Raw genomic sequence first — 23,948 nt, 5'->3', positions numbered from 1 at the left:
AAAATAAACAAATTCTTAACTTATAAATGCATTAATTAATTAAAAAATCTGTCAATAAAAATTTAAATTTGAAAAAACAGCCCCAATTTTCTATAATTTAATTATTCTCTTCTGTTAAAATTTAGTAACTATATAACTAAGTTGTCAAAAAGAAAAAATATATTTATAACTACTTACTATTTAAATATATATTGTGCCACTTCTTGAAAACGTCTGGGCTCATATATTAAATAAATAGGCGTTTACAAGAGGTTTTTATAACACAATAAAATTAATATTACATTTCCAAAAACTTTTCAACAGGAGACATGGAAAAATTTTTGAAAATACATTCATTTAAAATAACAAATTTTTTATATTAATATGTAATTAATTTTACGTAAAATGAATATTCAACAAACATTTTAAATTTTGTTTATATAAACGTAATTAAAAAATTAATTATTTTATAACTATTTTTGAAATGATATAATTTAACGTCTTCTTTTTTATAGTAAAATTGCTTCCCACATTAATATATATAATTTTTTTTTATTATTTCACAAAATTATTACTAGTTTTTAAATTAAATTTATATGCAGCTATAATTGAATAATAATTATTTTATTATTATTAATTTATGTTATATAATTACTTTCATTTATGTAATAAAATGTAATTCAACAATTAAAAATTTATTTATTGCATTTATGTTGTTTAATTTAACCAATGAAAATTTCAAATTTAGCACAAAATCAAGGTACTTTTGGACTAAATTTTAAAAAATTTTAAGTTAATAACTAATTTATATTTTATTATACCACATAATTTAAAAAATTTTTCTTAATTACCACATAAAATGACACATTAAACAGACTTTTCTTCATAATTTTTTTTTCTAATGATAATATTTAGTAATATTTTATTTTCTTTCAAGTGTATTTAAGTATTTATAAATTGCCAAAAAATGTTGATCGACTTCGAGTTTAGTTTTAGTAAATAAATATTTTTTTATGTGTATACATAATATACCATAGTATACATATACATATATAGTAAGAGATTTTTTTAATAAATTTAAAATTAAATTGCTTATAAATTTAGAATTTTTTTGTTGGAATATATTTTATTTTGGTTTTATATAATTAAAATTTTCGTCTTTAGTTTTTAAATAAGCGTAGGAAAAAGTTTAAGAAGTAATTTAATGAATTCTTTTTTATAAAATTGTGTAGAAATATTTAAAAAATATTTTTTTTTATTTTAATATTTCAATGCTGTATGTGCTTTTGTAAGTTTTTTACTACATTTAAATTCGTTTTGAATGACATTGTTTCATTAATAAAACATAAAATATTCACTTGGATTTCTAATCTTTAAGATTTTTTCTTAAATCCTAATTAAGATTTTATTATTTAAGTTTGTCTTTAATTGTTTAACTACAAAATTAGGTCTTCAACAAAAAAAGAAACTTAGTTTAAAAAATTGTCGTAATAAATTGAAATTATTTTCGTTATTCTTAGTTACTTTTCATTAGCACACTAACCTACGTCTAAAACTATAAAAAAACCGTCCCATTACATTCTTTCTTAACTGATATAGCTTTCTTTAGTACAGCTTTTGAATTCTGCTTAATTAACCTTAATTATGATTGTTTTATGCATTTTTTCAATTAAATTATAAGTAATAATTTAATAAAACACTTGTTAATTGTTAATTTTTTTTTTACACTTAATTCTCGCCTAAATCTTTAATAGCTTGTAATATGCGTTTAACATGTCCTACCTTAATGACGCCCAGATCTTTTAAGTCTCTACGACCCAAAGTTAAAAGTTCTTTACCACGTATGTCATTTTTAAGAAAACTGTCTACGTATTCAGATAGCTGCATTGTCTCCAGCCAAGTGACGACTTCATTAACACTCCAATTGCTGACAGCTTCACGTGTATTGGTGAGCGGTGGTTTGAATTGCTGCTGACCTGCGGTGGAACCAGAACGCAGGCGCACCCAAAATGGACGAGACTTGCGTCGGCCATCACCCTAAGGGAAATTTCAATATTTTTTAAATAAATTTAAAAAAAAATTAAATTTTTTACCTCTTCATTTGGTGCTAAAACATTGAAGTAAGCTCGTATCTTGCCGTCAATACATTTTTGCACTGAACATTTTTTTAACTCCATTTCCATATTTGCTAGTGCAGCACTTAACTTTGTCTCGAGATCTTCACGCAATATTAAACTATGCCCACGATCTCGTAACAAAGTGCAAGCATCATCGTAGAGTTGCCTCGAAGAGTCAATAACTTCCACAAGCTTTGTTCTCAAAGTAGGACCCTCTAATAGTTTACCATTTGGGTGTATTGATTCCAAAGCCTCGGAAGCTCTACAGGCAACTGCATACAAATCATGTTGCAATGATGGATGTGAAATTATTAAGAATTTCACCCATTTCACTAGCGAACTGACGGCTTCTATAAAATTGAGCAATACATAACATTCACGTTCCGATATAACTTCATCGGTGGAAATTGCATGTTCCGAAGCAGTAGAAGATTGTTCACGCTGTATAGAAATACTATGTTGTCGTTGTTTCTCCTGCCAAGTCTTCAGTGATACTTCCAAATGGCGATTACGACATAACATTTGCACACGATTTTTGTGTAAAATACGTATCATACCAGGCGGCTGTAACCAAGCTTCACCATCTACTTGTATGGGTATTTCTTCTTCACCGAGTATATTGATTTGTACACTCTGACATTGTGCAATGCGATGATGTTGCAAATTGATTAAACGGGATGCAGCCATTTGTACAGACCCAAATACAGCGACTACTTCCAATATGCGATCATCAAAACTGGGTGATAAAAATATATCATCTTTTTTGGAGGTACCCCAGAAATTAGTGCCACCCATAAAACTAAGTAAAAAGTTACAAAACAAATTTTAAAAATCTATTGAAAGTGTTGAAGTAGAAAAACAAACCTTGGTATGTTAAGTATAACAATGCCCTGCAAAGAGGGCAATGGTATACGTTGACCGTCGCATTCCAATTGCACACGTTGCTCTAAGTTCTTACAGGTCTTTTGCAATAATTGCTTAGAACCTAAGACGCCATACCACATGTAGTTCTTGGCACGAGATCGACACTTTTCTGGATGTTCTTCACGCTTGTTATGAAAATCGAGTGATATCTTTGCATCAATACCAATGCCAAAATAATTATTCATAACACACTTTTCGTGATATCCAGCGAGTAGGGTTTCATCAGGATCCATAAGTGGACTAACAGCGGCACAAAGAGTATCTGCATTTGCCAATAAACATTTCGATATAAATCCAGTTCCATTTGTAAGATCTATAGTAAGTATAAAAATTTAATTGATAGTAATATAATGGTAATATTAAAACTCAATTCAATATATTATAACATATTATACCTATATTTTGTAATAAATAATTTAAGACTTACTTGGCCAATTTGGTAAGCGTACTAGTGGATTTATAATCGGTAATTTTTTGTTTGTTTCTTCGGTTGGGGTTTTTTCTTTATCCTTATTTTTATCGTCTTTTTCTCCACCGCCGAAATGATCAAAGCCAAATAATGTCGAGCCCATAAAAAGACTTGTTCTAGAACCCTTAAAGCTTTGTAGATTAGGCAACGCTTCATTAGGCTGTAATTAAAGAGTTAAGCAATCAATTGTTTTCAGAAATTAAATATTATATATATAAAAAAGAAACTTTTAGCTAAGTACAGTAGAGGAAAACATTTGTTATTTACTATAGAGTGTGAAAAGCATTTTTTACAATAACATAACGCTTTGAAAAATATAGTTTAGGCAAGGGAAGCGCACAGAAAAATAGAAATAATACTAATAGGCACTACAATAACTAAGTATACGAGTAGTTTATAGTTGTAGCAGAGTGGCTTCAGGTTTACGAGTTCCATTGTAAGTTAGATTATTTGTACAATATTTTAGTTGGGTTAGTTCTTAGACAAACTAATAATATGAAAGTGGTTTGTTTTTACAAGTTTAATGGAGCACAAGTACTAGAAATTACTTTGGAAATATTAGGGCCATCAAATTGGTAGTATATATTTTACGACAGCACGACATCTTTGTTGTTAGTTTTAATTTCTTACCAACGGTATTAGTGGTCTAATCATGGCCAATGTAGCCAAACGTATGTCCGGCTCCATGACCACAAAGAAACGCAAACCCAACAATCCGTAAGCGCGTTCCGAAAGACCCTTCGATTTTTTCTTCTATAAAGTTTAATTTATATATTATGTGCAAGTATCTATGTTTGTGTTGAGATTTATGTGTAGGTGCGTAATTGAAAACTTATAAATGCGAAAAATCTTATATAGAAAAAAGAAAGTATTTAAAGCATGTAAACTCTTATATCAATTATAATAATAATTACAATATATAATTTTGAAATACATACCAATTTTTGGTGCTAAATTTATTCATATGTTATATATATATATAATTATTTTTAAAATATTAATTTAATTAAATTTAAATAAATTTATATAAATTGAAAAAAATTAGAAATTAAAATTTTATTGTATGTAAGACTGTGTTGTTATAATCCGCTTAAGAGTAACTCTGCCTGCATCTCCGCTTATGTGGACGTGTAGTATACTAATGTACGCGTGGCCAACTATTTTGCTAGCTTACCTTAAATAAACTGCCACAACTGATTCTACGGCTAGCGGCTGGTGAACTGCTTAGAAAACGTGCATGCTCTGGATCAAGGCTCAACAAATTAGGATTGAAACCTGAATGTCGACGGTCTTTATCTTTGTCATATTCACGCACTGTTAAGCTGGTGGCATGACTTGAATGACGCCTGATTTCTGGCATAAGACGAGCCGACAGTAAACTGGCCGTAGCTGCTGAATTGACTGGCTTTATGGCATCTCCTCGTAATGGTGTTGGTGGTCGTACAACAACACTTATCTGTGGATAGTTTGGATTTACATCATCAAAGGATTCTTTTTTACAGGACTCATCAAAAGTTATGCGCTTTACTTCTTGTCCGTGTCCAGATTTCTTTGGTGAGTTTGATGCCAATGCTGATTCAGGTTTTGCTCCATCCACATCGATCCGTATAGCCGTATTTGTCGAGTGTTCATCTTCCGATTGTTGTCCGCTTGTACTCGTAATGGTGGTTATAGTTGTCGTCGAGGTAATAGTATCAATTGAAGTATGCTGTTGTGTCTTCAACTGTTTTAGGGATGTGCGTTTTTTTGGGCGCTAAATAATATATTTGGGGAAAGCAGAAGCAAATAATTATAAACAAAATTAATGTATATATTTGATTTAAATAAAATATTTAAATTAAAAGGGGAGAGCAATAGAAAATTATGCAGTATTGAAAATAAAGTAATAATTATTATCTTAAGATAAAGTGGGTGAAACCAAAAACATTAAGTAATGAGATTCAAAACAGTAAGGGACACATTTAGGTTATAAAATGGCAAATGGTATATAAATAATTATTGAATACATTTATCCAATAGCTCAACAAATTTTCTTAGGTATATTAAATTAGCTTATAATATACACTGGAAATGTTCTAAAATTACTGAACACAATATAATTTTATAAATTAATATGTTTTTTCATAACTATATAGAAGATCTATAAGTATATAGATCTTCATAAGTATATAGAAGCAAAATTTGTTTATTTGTTTTATAAAGCATCTTTAAGATCATTGAGATGCATAAAGAAGGGTGGAGTTCTTTAAAATAAAGTCTAAAACAGTAAACAGATCATTATGCTACTCAAAATTAGTTGCAATACGACACATTACTATTCTCATTATAATTTTATGAATATTATTCTAAGCCGTTTTAATTTTACGTAGAAATATTATTTTTTCAACAAACCTGTCAGAGGGGAAAAAAATTAAAAGACCACTGAAAATCTTTTCTTTTCGACTCCTTTTAATTTAAAAAAAATACTTTCTTTGCCGTCTTAAGAAGTGTGGCTATCGGCAAAAATAATTAATTATAAAAGATTTATAAAATTTGGATGTGTTTTACTTCTCTTTGAAAATGTTGTTAAAATGTACAATGGCAGGATAAAATAATAACATAAAATTCATATTGAGTTTTTATTCTTCATAGAAAGCTTCTTAAGAACTTTTTTATTACAACGATTTAATGATTTGATAAGTTAATTACAAAAATAATGCAATGCTTAAGTGAACAAAACAAAAAATATAACAAAACAAAAGTACAAAAACGAAGATTTTATATGATATTGATATGATATTGTTTGGTAGGATCATGCAATGGATTTAAGCTATTATCACATAGTATAATTTAATGCAACTTGTTTTGAAAGCTAGTGGAACACACATTTTATATTAACTATTTATGTACAGTAAATGCTAGGAAGTACAATAACAACTTACCTTGAAGCTTTGTCGCGCTATATCATTACCCTCCACGAATTGTGCCAAACTACAGTATCTCGGAGGCTCACGCATTTTCTGATCATCACAACGGTTATCAATTTCGAAAACAATGTTCTCAAAACCGAATTGCTGTGGATTTTCATCGCTATCCATACGATCAAGCCTCGGCATATGCGGTGGAGAAGAATTTCTTCTACGATGCGACATCGAAAGCGATTTTCTTCGTAATTGCAACTGTTGCTGTTGTAATGCTTTTTGTTGCTGTTGCTGTTGCTTAGCTTCGGAAGGTGCATGAGTCTCAGAGCAAAGTGTAGTAGTATCATCAGTAATTGTATTATCCTGTAAAGCATATGTAATATCATGTCCAAGAACTGAACTAATATCATCCATAAGACTTTCTCCAGGCATAGCTTCCGTTTCATCGCTTGTTTCTGGCGAATCGATGTGTGTAAAGGTATTGCTATCGACACCCTTTAAAGATAACAAACATTAAAAAAATTAAATTTTTTTTAACAAATACTTGACTTACATGTATAATGTCAGTGATTTGTAGTGCATGTTGATGCTCTACTTCAGTATTTTTATCGAATATCTCTGAAGCTACACTACACTCTTCATTACTTATGGCAGATAACACATCACTTGCTTCACCTTGCATATCGTCAGAAGATGACTGTTCCTAAAAGTAAATAAAAAACGGAAAAAATATGTTAAGCTCTTTGTACCGTTTAGTCAATGCACACTAAACAGACGTACAGTTAGCATATCTGTGTCAACGATTGTAATGGTTTCACTTGTGTAAACATTTGGGGCTTTGGGATAAACAACTATGTTGGGTACCTGTAGTTGACAAGTGTGCACTAATTTTTCAGGTTTCTCCTCAGTGCATTGCTTCTCTGCAATACTATCAGTACCCACGTCAGCTGAATCATCCTCAGTTGTAGCTGTAGCATTGTCAGCCAATTTCTTCTCTTTATCCAATTCTCGACTCATATAATAGTTACGCTCAAATACTTCAATTGGTCTGAAGTCGGACAATGGATCCACTATGTGGTCACTCGTAATAATAGGTACACTGAGAAAATCAATTTTGCGTTCGTTGATTATAGTCTCACTAGTGGGCGACAAACGATTACCGTCGTCATCAATGTTGGCACCGCCACTTAAGGACAAACGACCAACACGATAACCTACAGTTTCAACTCCACCATTGCCGCACTCTTCAATTTCTTGTATCACTTCTGGTACACCAGAACTACGTCTGCTGTCAGCGAATTGACGTGGTACTGGTAAACTGATTGTATTGAAAAAATTTTCATCCACAGAATCACGTCTGGTGTCCGGCAGGGGTGATATACATGTCAGCCGTGAAGTCTCCATGGTTGGAGATATTATGTTAATAGGTGGTATAATTGGTAGTGGTGAAGTACAAGGTGTTGAGTCATTTGAAGTGGTGGTGGGTATTTTGAGCGCTTCAAATGGTGTTATAGAGAGTTTACGTTGATAACGCTTTGGTCGTCCGGGCTCTGAATGCTCTACTACGTTGTATATAGCGCGTTTAACGCTATTTGCGCGACACTGTAATGCATCCTTCTCATTAGAACGTAATGAACGACTATTCCGACGTTCTTTTGTATTCAGTTGATCTTTTTCATTCTTTTCAATTGATATGTTGGGATTTCTGTAAAATAAAGTTAAAATTAAATATACAAGTATATTGATATATAAGAAGCTTACAGTAAAGTAGGAGTGGTAGTGGGTGAAGGTGTCAGTGTTTCGGGCGCACTTCTAGCAATTATGCTGCTGATTGTCGAGAGTAAGTCATCACCAGTGTGTACACCAGTTTCTTCCTCCTTCAAAGCATCTAATAACATATGTAGCTTTTGTCTTAAAATATCACATTTCATTATTAATTGCTCGTCATCTTTGCGATTCTCACAGATTTGTGACATTAGTTCATCAATTGTTTCACATAGCGTTTTAGTGGATGTAATTAAAGTTTGAATATCATCTGTTTCAACAATAGATCGTAAATTTTGATTGGCAGAAGTAACCATTCCGGTTAGCAGTGCCTCTTGTGCACTAGAAAGTGACATTTTTGGAGTTTTTGGCTGCACTGCTATAGCTTTTTCGAAAACCATTATACTCCAACGATCTAACATTTTAGTGCTCGCTGATTCATAACGTTCTAATATTTGTGGCAAGTGGGCATCATCATCACATGAGGAGCCCCAACCAAGAACACGTGCCAAATCGTTACCAGTACCAAGTGGAAGTACAGCAACTTGACATTGTTTCTTAAAAAAAAAAATCATTTTATGGTTATGTTAAATTATAAAAACTGCATTTACTTACATGCATACTAAAGCGATCAATTTCGCTTAAAACCCAACCGACCGAACCATCACCAGAGCACACCAATATTCGAAACATTTCGAAATGGCGAAATAGGCGCAAACCTAAACTGGGTCCAGTTGATATCAAATCAAAAACCTGCGCTGGATTGAGCAACTGTTTGAATCGGCGTAAAAACTTTACACCTTGATTGTCGCCTGATTTGGAGTTAACAAAAACCAGCAGTGGTGAAAAATTACCCTTTGGGCTGACAACATCCCATGCGTCATCGTTGCTGATTGAATGTATACTAGTCGGTGGTACAACTGATAGTTTTGCTGGCCCAATGGGACAGGAATCTGTCATTTGTGGTCTGCAGGCTACGTGCACAGTTGCGCGACACCATAAACAGCGCCAATCTTGCAGTCGTAGCACTGATCCACAAGTCTTTTTACAAATAACACAAGTTGCTGATACTGGTAGGTTGCCTTCCATCCATTGATGTGGCATTATAATGCTACCATCACGTTCTTCTATAATGTCTTTGCCTACGGTAGCTAAAGTTGTCCATTTGCAATTGGCAATTGCTTTGGCAGCGCATCGTTTGTGTACTTTACACTTGCACACTTCACAGGACAGGCCGTGTGAAGTGACACCTGACAGAGCATCACGGCACACATTACAATAGGTGGGTCTGGCATGTGATGTGGCATACCAGTGATGATGATTTGAGAGTATATCGTGCTGTTCCAAATAAAAGCTGTCGCCACGTGCTCGCGCAGGTATTGAAGCTGATTTTAACGAACTTAGCCAGTCTTCCATTTCGCGTCGAGATTCTGCGCACAATACCAGAGAACGAGTGGGTGTAATAACCTACAACGAAATATATAAATTATTAAAAAAGTTTTGGAAGCATTTTTGTGTTTTCTTTAATTCAATAATATTTAAGTGTTAGGCTTTTTGGAAAAATATTTCTCATATTATGCAAAAAAGTTTCTTCCAAGGTTATAGCACCTGGCAAGTTATACCTTGGTACATGTAACTTATTTAAGTGATAAATTTTAGTAGTGATTAACCTCGCAAAAGTCCTTATGATTATGTCAACTAATCCTTGACATCAGTGTAATTTATCAACTATGTTCAGCAGGCAGCGAACTTTAACAAGTGACAATAAAGATGTTTGACTGCTATTTAGCCACTTGATTTGGTGTGGCTTATTTGGCCACGTGTCGTCTTGAAGGACAATGTTTGATGAATTACATGTGAAGGTAAATTTTATAATTTACTCATTCTTCTTAATGAGTAAATGAAACAATGAAACTCTGAACCTAATTTCAACTTCACTTCTGTTAGCATTAAATGAATAAAGCGAATACAATTTTAATCAGATAGCAGTGGTATGAAGTTTGTGGCATTTGACTTAGTAAAAAGTAAGTAAATAGCAATTAAGCTTAACAAATTCATAATTAGAAGGGCAAAGTTAAAGCCGTTAAAATTTACTTTGTAATGAAAGCAAATTAATGAAATTTTTAGCAATTAGGATAAAATTTAATTTCAGTCACTTTGGTCTTTTTTAAAGGTTTATTAATTCTTTATTCTTAACGCATTGGTATTATAATTTAACTTTTTATAAAACAATTTTTAGAAAGTTTTCATTATTAGATGAATTAAATGTTTTCATGACCAAAAGAAATTTTCTTAAAAATAATTATTTCACGGGCTAATTGGTCAGTTATTGAATAATATTTTTTTTTAAAAAAAAAAAAATTTTATTATTTAGTTTTATAAGATTTTTATTGTTAAATATTTCGACTATAATCTATGGTCATCATCGGGGAACTATACATATAAATACATTGTAATTAATATTAAGGTATACATTACATAGAAACAATAATAAATTACATTTACATTGAAACATGAAACATACAAATGTATTTGGAAACTATAGAATACTTTGACTATAAGAATCATAAAAATAACATATATATAAGAAAAATATATTTATCTTCTTCCAGATTTGTCGAAGGTGTTTTTATACACCTGAGCACAGGTGTTCACTTTTGAAATTTAGTCTGGTGCCACTTGGAGTTTGAAGGATGTATAACATCTCTAAGAAAAAGCGTTTTTGTGAATGATTTTCTTGGTGTAACACCTTTATGTTATCAAGGTCTGGTTCATGTTTTGATGTAATGCAGTGTGATGCCAGTGCCGTTTTTGAGTTAATATTATTTTTATATTTGACACTGTGTTTATGTCCGGCTATACGCGTATTTAACTTGTTTTTTGTTGTGCCAACATATACTTGGTTGCATATGTTGGATCCATCACCTTTACATTTAATTTGATAAATCACATTGTGTCTATTCAAAGTATCTATTTTAGATTTGGTGTTCGAAAACAGCGTCTTCATCGTGTTATGCGTCTTATATGTAATTTTATATTTTTCTTTGCCATATATTGTGGAAGTTGTAATTTGATTGGAGAGTTTTGGGACATACACCATACTTTTATAAATTTGAGTATTCTGGTTTACAAAAGTAACCAAAATTTAATATAAAAAAATAATATAATGAAAAAATAAAAAATATTTGAAAATCTGGATATAAAATGAGCTCTCCAAACAATATTTTAAACTAGAGGGCCAGAGTTTGTTTAAAAAAATATAAGAGATATATGACTATTTTGTCAAGCAGATATTGCGCAAGAAGTATTATAGAACTGTTCTGAATTTTGCCAGTAATTTTTAGAAATTAAAAAGAATTCATTTAATTTAAAAGTATTCATTAAATACATATATTTTTTTTTTTATTTAACAATATATCTTTATTGAATCGCTTTAAATGAAAGCCTAACAATAAGTTTTAGAATCTTAAAGACTAATAACATTACATTAAAAATTATTTTATATAAACATACTATAATGATACATATAATGATTTGTAAATTATTTTAAGGGGCCTCTGAATAAGTAGCCAGGGCTTATTTACCAGATATCACGGTGTATAAGTTGAATTAATCAGGATGATCATTAGGAAAGTAGGATGGCGGGTTTATCGCTCCGTTTTAGTCTAGAGGAAATAGTCATATTAGCACGAGGTCTAGCCAGCGGATTCACATGGTTTTCAAGATTTGAAATATGTTTCTGCCTTATTCCCTCGAATTCGACTTTAACCATCGGAACTCTTAAATCGAAATGTATGCTTTTATTTCTGATATACCAGGGTGCACCAGTTATCATTCTTAAGATCTTTGCTTGAAGCTTTGAGCTTCATTTGAGTCCTTTTTGTTTCAATATGCTTTCGCCAAGTTAAGCGTTTGTCGAGGTAAATACCAAGGTACGTCACTGTTTCTGTTTGCGGAACTACTATTTCGTTGAGAGTGATAGTTGGTGATAAGGATCTGTTAAGAGAAAATATTATATGACGACATTTTTGCTAATTGACTTTAATTCGCCATAGTGATAACCAGCTTTCAATGGAGTACAAATGATTTTGCAGTTGACTGGAAGCGATTGCGGCATTCTTATGTCGGCATAAAATAGCAGTATGGTCAGCAAATGTTGATATTACTAAATTGGTATTTGTAGGGATATCTGAAGTAAAGATGAGGTACAAGAATGAACCAAGAACGCTACCTTGTGGAACTCCTGCACTTATTGGAAAGTCATTAGTTGTGTGCATATTGTACTTTACAGTAAAAGATCTGCCTATCAAGTATGATTGAAGTACTGCGTGTGAGTTTTGCGGGAGTACTTGTCGTATTTTGTGTATCAGGCCCTCATCCCATACTTTGTCGAACGCTTGTGCAACATCTAAAAAGACACCAGAGCAATATTCTCGATTTTAAAAGCACTTCTTATTTCGTTAGTTATTCTGTTCACTTGGTCGATAGTACCATGTTTTTGACGAAATCCAAATTGATGGCTTGCGATCAAGTCTCTTTCTTGGAGGAAAGGCATAAGTGCAAAAAATACTTTCTCAAATAATTTTGACAGAGAAGGCAGCAAACTTATAGGTCTATATGATGCGGCTAGTGTTGTATCCTTTCCGTGCTTTTGAACCATTATAATTAACGCTTTTTTCCATTCCGTCGGGATATGTCCAAATTTTATTATGGCGTTAAAAATCTTTGTAATGAATGAGATTGCTACGAAAGGCAGATTTTTTAACATAATTGGAGTTATAGAATCATGTCCATGTGCTTTTTCTACAAGTGGTGTAGAAATTTCGGCAGCTGAGGAGAGAATCATGTTGAATACTTGTACTACATCATCTACCTGGTATTTGTTTTAAATTTTGTAATTGGTATAAATGTGAGTACTTATGTATTTCTTAAATTTCAGCAAGTTGGTGTTTTGAGTTGTAAGTCTTTGTGGACCTTGAATTAGCTGGGATTCATGAACTATTAGGAAGATTGGAGAATGATCCGATGATAATTCATAACTTGCGTACACCGAAATGGAGTCACGACGAATACCCTTTGTTACAGCGAAATCAATAAAATCTGGGATTTTGTTGTTGTCTGATGGCCAATACGTAGGATGCCCGGATGATGCGACATCTGGTTTGTTGTTCTTGTTTGTTACCACATTAAAGAGTTTTTGACCTTTAGGATTGCAGAGCCGAGAGCCCCAAAAAGTGTGTATTGCATTGTTGACTCCTGAAGCAATGAATTTTTCTCCCAAAGTTTTGAAGAATTCAAGGTACTGCATTTTGTTTAGTATAAAGCGAGGGGGCAATGCACTGCTAATAGGGTAAGATTGTAGGTAAAGCATTGTATGCAGACTGAAGTTGCTTGAAGGAAATTTTCAGCATATGAGCTCACAAAATAGTGTTTCAATTGTCTACGGACTAAATTTCCCGTACCTCCATGTGCTTTGCAGTCAGAATGATTTGTTTTGTAAATTATATAGTTTGGTATAAAAAAGTAGTTTTTATTAGTTAAGTGAGTTTCAGAGATGAGCATCACATCAACTTCATTTTGGTTTAAAAAATTCAAAATTTCTAATATATGTTGGCTTATGCCGTTTGCATTCCATGCACATATTTTTAAGCTACTCATTACATGGCTAAAATCGCTGACATCAATTGCGATTGCATTTGTATTATTATTTGTATTTGTATTATTTGGTTGAACATAGTTTGCATGGTTTGCATGAACTGTGAAAACATCATTTCAAAATTACTGCTTGGAGCTTGTTGTACTGAAGTTTGTTGAACTGGAACTTGTTGTTTCTGTTGGGCATTTAACTTTAATACATTCGCATATGTGACGCCTTGAATCGTCCTGTTTGAAATAGAATCATCGGAAACAGTTGTGTTTGTTGAGAACATATTATTTTTGCGGTCCCGGAGGGCTTGTCTTTTGTACATATATTGAATTTTAATTTGTAATTCTATTTCTCAGTAGCAATCATTTCGCTTGAAATTTATTGCAGAAATTTATTGAAGCTGTTTTTTTTCCAGTTCATATTTTTAAAGATAACAAAGACTAAAAGATAAAAATGGGTAATCTAGTATTTTCCCAGCGAGGGCAAAGATTAATAAACACTTATATTATATATTACAATAGTTCGTAACTATTTCCACAAACTGCAGCTTTAAATTTGTTCTAATTCAAAAGCAACACAAGTGCTGATTTAATATTCTCTTATAAGAAATCATGGCTTGTTTGACTAAAATATATTATGCCTTGGTTCTTAATTTGACAGGTTCATTGTTCTAAGAACCATGATATAGAACAAATAGTCACAGTAATGCTGAGACTCTTCTTGATCATAACTGAAAGGCATATAGAGTCTTATATCACAATTGTGAATTTATTTTATTATTATTTTGTTATGTGTTTTTGTGCCTAAATTAAAAAGATACTTAAAGATTTGCATATTTACTTGCAATAGGTGCAAATTCTGACTTTTGTCATTGCGTAACACTGTTTTGACCAACATGGAGAGACACTGTTACCGTTACCAAATTTATTTTTAATTAAGATTTACAATTCATATGAACTATCATATGACTATCTCTATAACAAGTAGCTAAGCCTGGCACCAATTGTATACAAATTTATAAAACCAACAACTATATATCCAAAACCATTGGTGATAAGTATTTGGGATTACTTGAAAGAGCTGTATAGTCATTCAAAAAATTCCATTGCTTATAAATAAATAAAAAATTTTTGTTGTTGCAATTCATTACTGTTCGAAACTTTTCTATTAAATACAATAGTCGCTACTGTCATAATTAACGCTAGAATTAAATTTAGTATTAATTAATAATAAAAATTTATTTTTGTTATTTATAACTATTGAAACACCATATCAGGAATTTTCTGTTGTAAACATATCGCAAGAGAACAACATAAAATAAGCACTACTATTGATGGTAACTCTGGAAGAACTGAAAATTTTGTTAGACTTATATATGCAAAACACCTAATAAAATTTTAAGTTAAAGCTTCGAAAATAAATAATAATTCTTTGTAATTCCGGGTAAGAATATTTTATTTTTTACATGATTGAGATTTGCATTTTCAGGATTTTTCAAGTATTGGTTATAACTTTTGAGTATTATTTGTTGACAGTTAACTAAAAATTTTGAACGTACTTTCAAAAACCGTTCACAATAGACGAATTTTTAGTCTTAGCAGCCATGATATATTAGCTGCTTATTTAAAAAAGCGTTTTCAAAAAAGTTGGACTAAATGAGCCAGCAGTAGGCCTTTTCTTTTGTAAGCATATTGCAAAAGAACAAATGAAATAAGTACTACTTTTGATGGCAGCCCTGGTCATAATAGACATTTTGTTAAGTGGCCCTTAGACAGCAACGCGCGTTGACAACGTACGAAGTCTTCTTTCGCCAAATTTTACAACAATTTTTTAAACACGCCTCCAGCAAACAATGCAAAATTTGTTCACTCATCAGTATTAAAGCAATCGCTGAAGTGTCAACAGCGGCTGCTACGCGTAATTTCCTTACGAAAAATGATGTTTTACATTTAATTTATAATTTTAATTTATATATTTATTTTTATAATTTCAATTTATATATTTATTTTTATATATATTATATTTTATTTAATTTAATTTTTTTTTTTTGGTATATTTTAATAACAAATTTTCCGTAGGTGCACAATGCAATTAATATTTAAAATAAAATATTTATTGTAATTTAATGTTTGGTTATTTATATATTTTTGTTAGCCCAAGGTTATTAATATTTTAATTCTTCTTAATAACATGTCAAAATACAAATATTTAAAATAAAAGATACAATTCATTCATATTTGCAAAGCATCGCATGCTAACGACAAATCATGCGTGCATTTAAACGATGTTTACGCTTCCATTTCTCAAAATAAATGAAATTTTGCATGCCGACCAAATTCGACTGTATATGGGTCATTCTTTTACAAACAGGACGGATTTTGGTGAAAAATGACCTCATGATCTCCGATTTGGCTGAAATTTTTTTTAAGAGTTCCTTTCATAAAATAAGAAGACCCGTATCTCGGAAAAAAATTTTGTGATATTTTTCCTAGGAGATATGGACCCATGGGTTTTTGAGAATTGGCATAGTAGACACATTTTCAAATGGCTATATCTCAAGTTCTATATCGCTATTCTTAGAGTTATTCGCAGGAATATTAAAAATTTTAAATTTGTGATTTATTTATTCAATAAAAATACTTCTGAGAATAGTAACGTCCTTAAAAGTTTCATTTTTATGTAGAATTTAATGATAAAGTCAATTCAGAAATAAAAAGTAAAAGTTTTGTATCGTTTTCCTTCGAAAATTGATTTCATGGTACTATGGTGCGTATGAGTAATGTGAAGGAGACCTGATTAATTAATTTTTTTTAATTACTTCTAAAATGAATATCACAGTGGAAATATTTATTTTTGAAGTAGAATTTATATATTAATTTGAATTAAAAATAAAAAAAAAAATTTGTGTGACATATTCCTTTGTTTTTTTTTTACTGAAAAATCGTGTGTATGTGTTTGGTGTGATATGAAGGATAAATAAATTTTTAAAAGTACTTCTAATCACAATATCGTCCTGAAATTTTTGGGTTTTATGTAGAATTTTATTATTAATCGAAATCAAAAATATTCTATAAGAATATATGTAGTGTATTCTTTGAAAATACATTCAATGAAAATGTAGTACGCATGCGCTTGATGTGTTTTGCGGGAGAAAAAAAAATATTAAAATATTTCAAAAAATAACGGTTTCCTGAAACTTTTTATTTCGTAGTAAAATTTAAAAGTGAATCTAAATAAAATATAAAAAATGAAAATTTAAAAACTAGTTTTGAGAAAAATTTTTTTTTGAAATTTAACGGTTAATATTAGTACTTAAATATTAACAATTTTAATTGTTTAAACAATTTATAAAAGCTCAATCAATTATCTTTAAAACGCTGTAAATTTCAAGTTTCTGCCTTTTATAAAACTTGAGATATAGCCATTTGAAAATGTGTCTACTATGCCAATTCTCAAAACCCCATGGGTCCATATCTCCTAGGAAAAAAATCACAAAATTTTTTTCCGAGATACGGGTATTCTTATTTTATGAAAGGAGCTCATGAGGTCAAAACGGTGTCCGAGTTGTAAAAGAATGACCCATATGCAAAAACAGGAAGAAATATCAAAAATTTTGGATTTTCGTCAACGCATTTCTTAAAATTTCAAATGTTACTATTACACAAAGTAGGACAAAAAATTCTCATGTGAGAGCGATTTTTTAGTGTATATTTGTTGTTTTATCGGAGGCGTGTTTAAAAAATTGTTAAAAAATTGTTTGTGTAATGGCAAGCGAAAACATCGCGCGTTGACAACGGGCGATGCTGTCTACGGGGCTTATTTACATATATTACTCGTTATATAATTTAAAGTTAAAATTTCGAAAATAAATAATAATTGTTTGCAATTATTAGTGACAATATTTTTTTTTACATTATTCTGAATATAATATGAATTTTCATGCCTTTTAATAATAAAATAATAAATAGAAAAAATAAAGTATTTGTTATGAACAATCATCAATCAGAGACCTAGTTGTAGACCAACTTAATCCAGAATAAGACTCCAGCCCACAGATTTGAGTGACAGATTCTACCCTCGCCAGTGTGTCGGCAGACTCATTAGCATTGATTCCTGTGTGACCAGGTACCCAGCAAAGCATCAGCTGCTGCAGCGCTTCATAGCAATCTAATAGAAGCTTTGAGAAAAACTTCTAAGAGGATGATACCGTGATTGCCGCTTGACTATTTGAGTAAATACAGATTCGGTCGCCTTTCAACCCATTGTTAATGTTGATACGAGTGCAGACCTCGATGGCGTGAACCTCTGCTTGGAAGCAGTGTTGTTGTTCCATATGTTATTCTTAAAATAAGCGGTTGTCCTTTCAACCCATTGTTAATGTTGATACGAGCGCAGAACTCAATAGCGTGCACCTCTGCTTGGAAGCAGTGTTGTTGTTCCATATGTTATTCTTAAAATAAGCGGTTCTCCTCTTGTGATATGCTTACAAAAGAAAAGTCGTATCATTAATTTTTTTATTCATTTGAAATTCATAGAAGGAGGAATGTATATAAAAATCATTTAAATTTTTGCAGTTATTATTGATTGCAGTTTTGTGACCAGATAGAACACTAAAGTATTTACTTTACTTCGTTCGACTTCATAATGTCATAGTAGAATTGGAATCACATATGTAGCGTCAAGTAAATGGATTTCATTTTTTTTCCGGCAAAAATTAAATCCAATTAGATACACTTTAATAGTTTCTCAATTATTGTTCGAAAATCAATTTAACATTTTTCGTAAAATACAGAAAGTAATACTAGCTTATTCTCAATTAAAATGAAACTAACATGGGTGGATAATTGTCATGTATACTCGCACTAAATGTAAGTTTCATGTATTTCAATGTTGAATGTTTTCAGTGATATGTTGAATGTGTTAAAGATTCAATTAACAACACAACTTTATACAACACGTGTATTATCGCACAGAAAATTCGTACCAAAAATGTCACTTAAAATTTAGTTCAAAAGGTAACACTTTGACATAGACGTAAATACATGAGTGGAATGCCACTCATAAGCCACATAACAACAGAGCATTAGAGTGAAGAGCCCTTGTTAAAATCAACAATTTGGGTTGCTTGCAAATGCAAATATAATAGAAATTCTTGGCAAACCGTAAACAAAGATTGAAGGATAATAAAGACTAAAATGTCGAACATGTGGTGCATTTTCTATTGTATATTGACCTTTGCTTAGAGCTAACGATGTGATATATTGCTAGAGACGAAAATTAACACTACGCTAACAGAAGGTAATATTAAACCCGATTTTGTAAAAGTCAATGTCATAAAACTGCATCAAGAGCGATAAGGTGTCAAATACACAGAATCTCAACCTGTCAGAAATCCAGCGAAAACAAAAGTTCGGTCGTGTAAGGAGCTGTGTTTCGAATTTTCAACAAGCAGCAGATTTCACAGATATAACTTTGCTTCACTTGAAGTTACTCAAGCTATTCAAGTCAATCAATGTCAGCTAAAAGTGGGCGGTAGGAGTTCAAAGTGGCTTCATTGAAATGCAGCAACTATTATTGTATATCCTTTAAAATGGTTGCTTGTTCAGGAATTCACTTCGATAACAGTTCTATGATAGTAGAAACGCATTCAGTTTGTGGTTGACAGCTTTTCACCAATTAAATGCAAATGTTTGCATCGGAATTACATAAAAAATATATTGAATGAATTGAATTTAACAATTTTACAATTCGAATAGGTTTGTAAGTGAAGCTTGTCGTTTTAAATAAATTTAAAACAATTTCATGTACTTAAAATAGATACAAATAAATTTATTATCGTCGTACAAACCCAATTCTTCTATGCAAATAATACATTAAGACCGAAAAGTTTTCGGAAATTCTCATTTAAAATTCGCGCGCTGTATATTTTTCGATATTTTAAGTTTATGTAGTTTGGCAGCAATTAAGGACAATTACTATGCCAAAAATGAGCGCGATCTGTCAGACAGTTCGTTTACGGCAGCTGTTGAAACCAGTTCACCTCAGTAGTGCGTTGAGAAAAAAACAATGGAAAAAAATATTGAACAAAGAGTTTGCATCAAATTTTGTGTTTCGAACGAAATTTCGTGTGCAGAATCGTTGCGAATGCTACAAAAGGCTTATGGGGAATCAGTTTTATCGAAAACTCAAGTTTATGAGTGGTACAAAGCCTTTCAGGACGGTCGTACGACCGTCGAAGACATTTCGCAACGCACTACTGAGGGGAACTGGTTTCAACAGCTGCCGTAAACGAACTGTCTGACAGATCGCGCTCATTTTTGGCATAGTAATTAAGGACAGTGCTGCCAAACTACATAAACTTAAAATATCGAAAAATATACAGCGCGCGAATTTTAAATGAGAATTTCCGAAAACTTTTCAGTCTTAATGTATATGAATATTTAATATAAACCATTTGAAGTGAAAAATACTATGACAACTGTCATGGCAAGCAATGTTGCTTTATTTATTGTTGTTTAACAAAAATTTTGATTTTTCATTTTATTTAAATTTACCGTTTTAAAAAGGTACTTAAATTTAGTAATGCTTTATCTATAAAATCTCATGAAGGGTTAAAAACAAACTTATGAAATAAAGCTTGTTGGCAGAAATAAAGAAATTTTGTCTTTTTCATCAATTAGTTTCGATCTGCCTAAAGGAACTATGGTAACAGATTAGAAGTACTTTAATATTATGAATACAGTTAGCAAGGCTAAGTCTGATAGGAAGCTTTGCAATCAGCCGTACTCAGCTTCAATCTCCTGTATTTTTAAAATTAATTTAAACTTATGGAGCCCTTACGAAAGTGGACTCCATGGGCTCCAAAGTACTAATCCTGCAGAAATTTTACATATAGTAAAATGCAATAGAAGTAAAAAGGTAGCTGTGCAATTTTAATAACATCCAAAAGTTTCAGAAATATGTTGATTAATATATGTTTCTTTTAGTCATAAGAAGCAGCAATTATACTGCCGATTTGATATATTTGTACAAGTGATTAGACATTTAAAAACTGATGTTATGTTCTTGTACATATTAGAATTCAATTGTTACTCTTCAGTAGTTTCACGGCACCATAAAGTAATATATTTATTTGGTTACGTAGAAAACCCAATGTTTGACATTTGTTGATATTTGTTGTTGTTTTTTTTGTAATATTAAATATAAATTAATTATATACATTTAAATTAGATGTTTATTGGAGATTTGTGGTTTCTTCAATACATATACAAAGGGTCGTTCAAGTATTACGTAGCGCAAAGTTTTTCTATTTCTGCTTAGGGTTCTTTTCATTCTTACCTAAATAGTTGTTTTGCTATTTTAATTCTTATATTCTTCAATGCTATTGATTTAAATTTCATGATATTATTTACTAGTTACTAACTAGCTTCATTTAAATTGCACTGTTTTGTTGATGTTTTATTTTCTATGGTCAGAATACGCGAGAATAGTTGCTCTACTCGGCTCGTTTCTAAAATCAGTTGTCCTGCGAGTTAGACTACGCGAGTATAGTCGCTCTACTCGACTCGTTTTTAAAATCAGTTGTCCTACGAGTTAGACTACACGAGTATTGTCGCTCTACTCGGCTCGTTTCTAAAATCAGTTGACCTGTATTTTTGATAGCAAAGATTTTGGCTTTGAAGACACTGGACGAGCGTGTAAGATTAAAGGATTTTTTTATGCCCCTTAAAGCTTAGAAATAGTTAAATAGTTCAAAAGAATTATATTTGATTGCATAGTACATCTGTTACTCTAAAATTACATAACTAGTTGCAGTTTGTCATAAATTGAGCAACCCCTTCTCACTTTTTCGTAATATGTAATATTTGAAGGACTCCCTATGCCCCTTTCTTTAAAAGTGACATCAACGATAAAGCGTAAGATAATCGTTTTAGTAGTTTTACTAGTGTTATTATCGTTTAACTTATACTAAAATTATTTATATATAAATCATTGAAATCATCTTTTTAAGAACATTTTAGACTTTCATTACAATAAAGAATATTATATTACAAACAATTATATTCCGAAATTTTGTAAGTTAGAGTCGAACATAAATTAAGTAATTTCTGAGTAATAGGACTGAGAAAACTTTTTCCACACTTGGGTTTCTATAAACACATCCTATTAAAAAATAACAAATAACATAGGAGGTGACACTCCGAGATGCAAATGTATTGCAATCTTAATAAAACAAATCTAAAACGAAATAATGTACATTCAATCTACCTAATAAATGACAGGATATTTTTTTGAATATTTTGTTTGGTGTAAGATTATGGACTTATATCCAACCCACCTTTTAATGCTTAAGAATATATCAGAATAGTCTGACATAATAAAATAGAACTAAATCCATAGATCCTAGTATGTGTAGGTATTATAATTACCGCATAAATAAAGTGCATAGAATTCTAAGGAAATTGAACATTTTGCTATGGCAAGACCTGCTTTTTGTCCTATTATATATAGATATTTTCCAGTTTTGATGATTAAATCTTCAATACAATGGAATTAATTATTTTATGATGATATTAATACTAGTTTAGCTTTTAGATAAAATATTTATATTTTTGTTGTTATATTTTTATCTTATTAGCTGACAAATTGATTTGTTTTCTAGAAGATTTTTTATATTTATTTTGTGAGTAATGCCAATGAATAATTAGGTGGTTTTATTTTTAAACCTTTTAAGAAATAACATTTTTCATCTTATTCAACATCGGAATAATTTTTTTCAAACCGATAACTAACAAAAATTAGCAAAATTTCACTAAACTTTTATTCTTATAGAATTATATGAAAAATAAATTATAAGAGAAAATTTAACAATTATTTATGAAAAGTTATATTTATATTATAAATATATATTGTATACATATAATATATTATAACATTTACTTTACTTTATATCCATTAAATAAACTGATAATTTTTTTTAAGAAAATTAAAAAGTTTAAATGAAATTAATTTAATTATTAAACATAATTTTTAAATATACAAATACTCGTTGAGCTCTTCTCTGCTAATTAAGAATTTAAATTTATTCCAAGAAGTATGCCTATTACGCCATTCCAATATTTCCCTATGAAACATCAATATCGTGCCTACCTACTATAGCTCCACAGCCACCAGAGAACTCAGCCCTTTAGGCATTTCATGTCTATTATAGAGCATTTCACCTTTTATTTTACTTTTTCGAATGCACACTTCAATTAGCGAACACAAGTAAAGTTTTTGCGCGATCCACTCGAACGGCTCTGAAATTATTGAACCATTAAAATTTTTGTGAATTCTACTAATTAAAATTCGAAAACTTCTTGCAAATGTGCCCCAAACAATCCGTTCGGCCCACATTAAAGGGAGAATGAAAACACGTTTAAATAATTTGCAACTTTTATGCAATATTCAAGCCTTTTTAACTGAGCCTTTTTTCACATTACTTACCATAACGTGGAAAAATGTACCATTTTATGTCAGCGCTAATTTGGAATTCCACGTCATTTTATTTAATGGAGCAAAGCCTACAGGTGAAGGTTGGGTGTCGATGTCGCGTAAGTGTAGTGCGCTGATTGACGTTATCCTTAATTGAATTTACTTGTTTTAAGCCGAATATTTTACTAATTTGTTTTGGAAATTGTTGACAAATTTCATTAAAGAGACACATAAGAAGACGAAACCTCTTCAATGGGTTTACCTGTAGTGCAAGACTTGTACTCCACACATTGGAAATACCTTAATGTCAGCTTGACTAAAAGTGCTTTAAGCAATTTACTTTGAAAATTTCTGAGAGGTGTTGTATTTACTTAGCGTTTATAGTAGAAAGTAGTAGAAACGAAATCAAAATATGTTATTTAATTTTAAAAGGATTTAAGTGTGCGTTAAAAGCCTTATTTTACAAATTTAGATTGATTTGCTTCGTAGGCGTGTTGGTTTTACTTTCAAGATTTGGTAACACCGATATGGTTTTAAATGTCAACGTAACTTTGATAATATTATTCTTACGGATTCTCTATTATTTTGCTTTTGTTGTTAGACTACTTCAACTTTAATTTAATAATATACATAAGTAACTATAAACTTTCCATTTCAATAAATTTATTTAAGTT

At 30.9% G+C, this 23,948-nt stretch overlaps 1 protein-coding gene across 4 annotated transcripts; it reads right to left on the bottom strand.

The window, feature by feature from the left end:
• Positions 1-1,698: 1,698 nt before the first annotated feature.
• Positions 1,699-9,616, bottom strand: LOC119681312 (diacylglycerol kinase eta). 4 transcript variants are annotated; one of them, XM_038094466.1, is made up of 12 exons: positions 8,769-9,616; positions 8,151-8,710; positions 7,170-8,094; positions 6,943-7,092; positions 6,411-6,884; positions 5,018-5,242; positions 4,664-4,945; positions 4,120-4,242; positions 3,448-3,649; positions 2,961-3,333; positions 2,073-2,895; positions 1,699-2,016 (listed from the first exon to the last, which is right to left on the bottom strand). In XM_038094466.1, the coding sequence occupies exons 1-12, from the start codon at positions 9,567-9,569 to the stop codon at positions 1,708-1,710; spliced, it is 5,247 nt and encodes a 1,748-aa protein (XP_037950394.1). In that variant the 5' UTR covers positions 9,570-9,616; the 3' UTR covers positions 1,699-1,707. The 4 variants fall into 4 exon arrangements, with proteins under 4 accessions (XP_037950394.1, XP_037950393.1, XP_037950398.1 ...); XM_038094465.1 differs by having other exon boundaries at positions 4,664-5,242; XM_038094470.1 differs by lacking the exon at positions 4,120-4,242.
• Between the last annotated feature and the right edge of the window lie 14,332 nt (positions 9,617-23,948).

Source organism: Teleopsis dalmanni, chromosome 2 (genome assembly GCF_002237135.1).
Source record: "Teleopsis dalmanni isolate 2A chromosome 2, ASM223713v2, whole genome shotgun sequence".
NCBI classification, from domain to species: Eukaryota; Metazoa; Arthropoda; class Insecta; order Diptera; family Diopsidae; genus Teleopsis; species Teleopsis dalmanni.
Note: the sequence above shows the minus strand (reverse complement) of the source record. Positions and strands in the feature narration are given on the sequence as shown.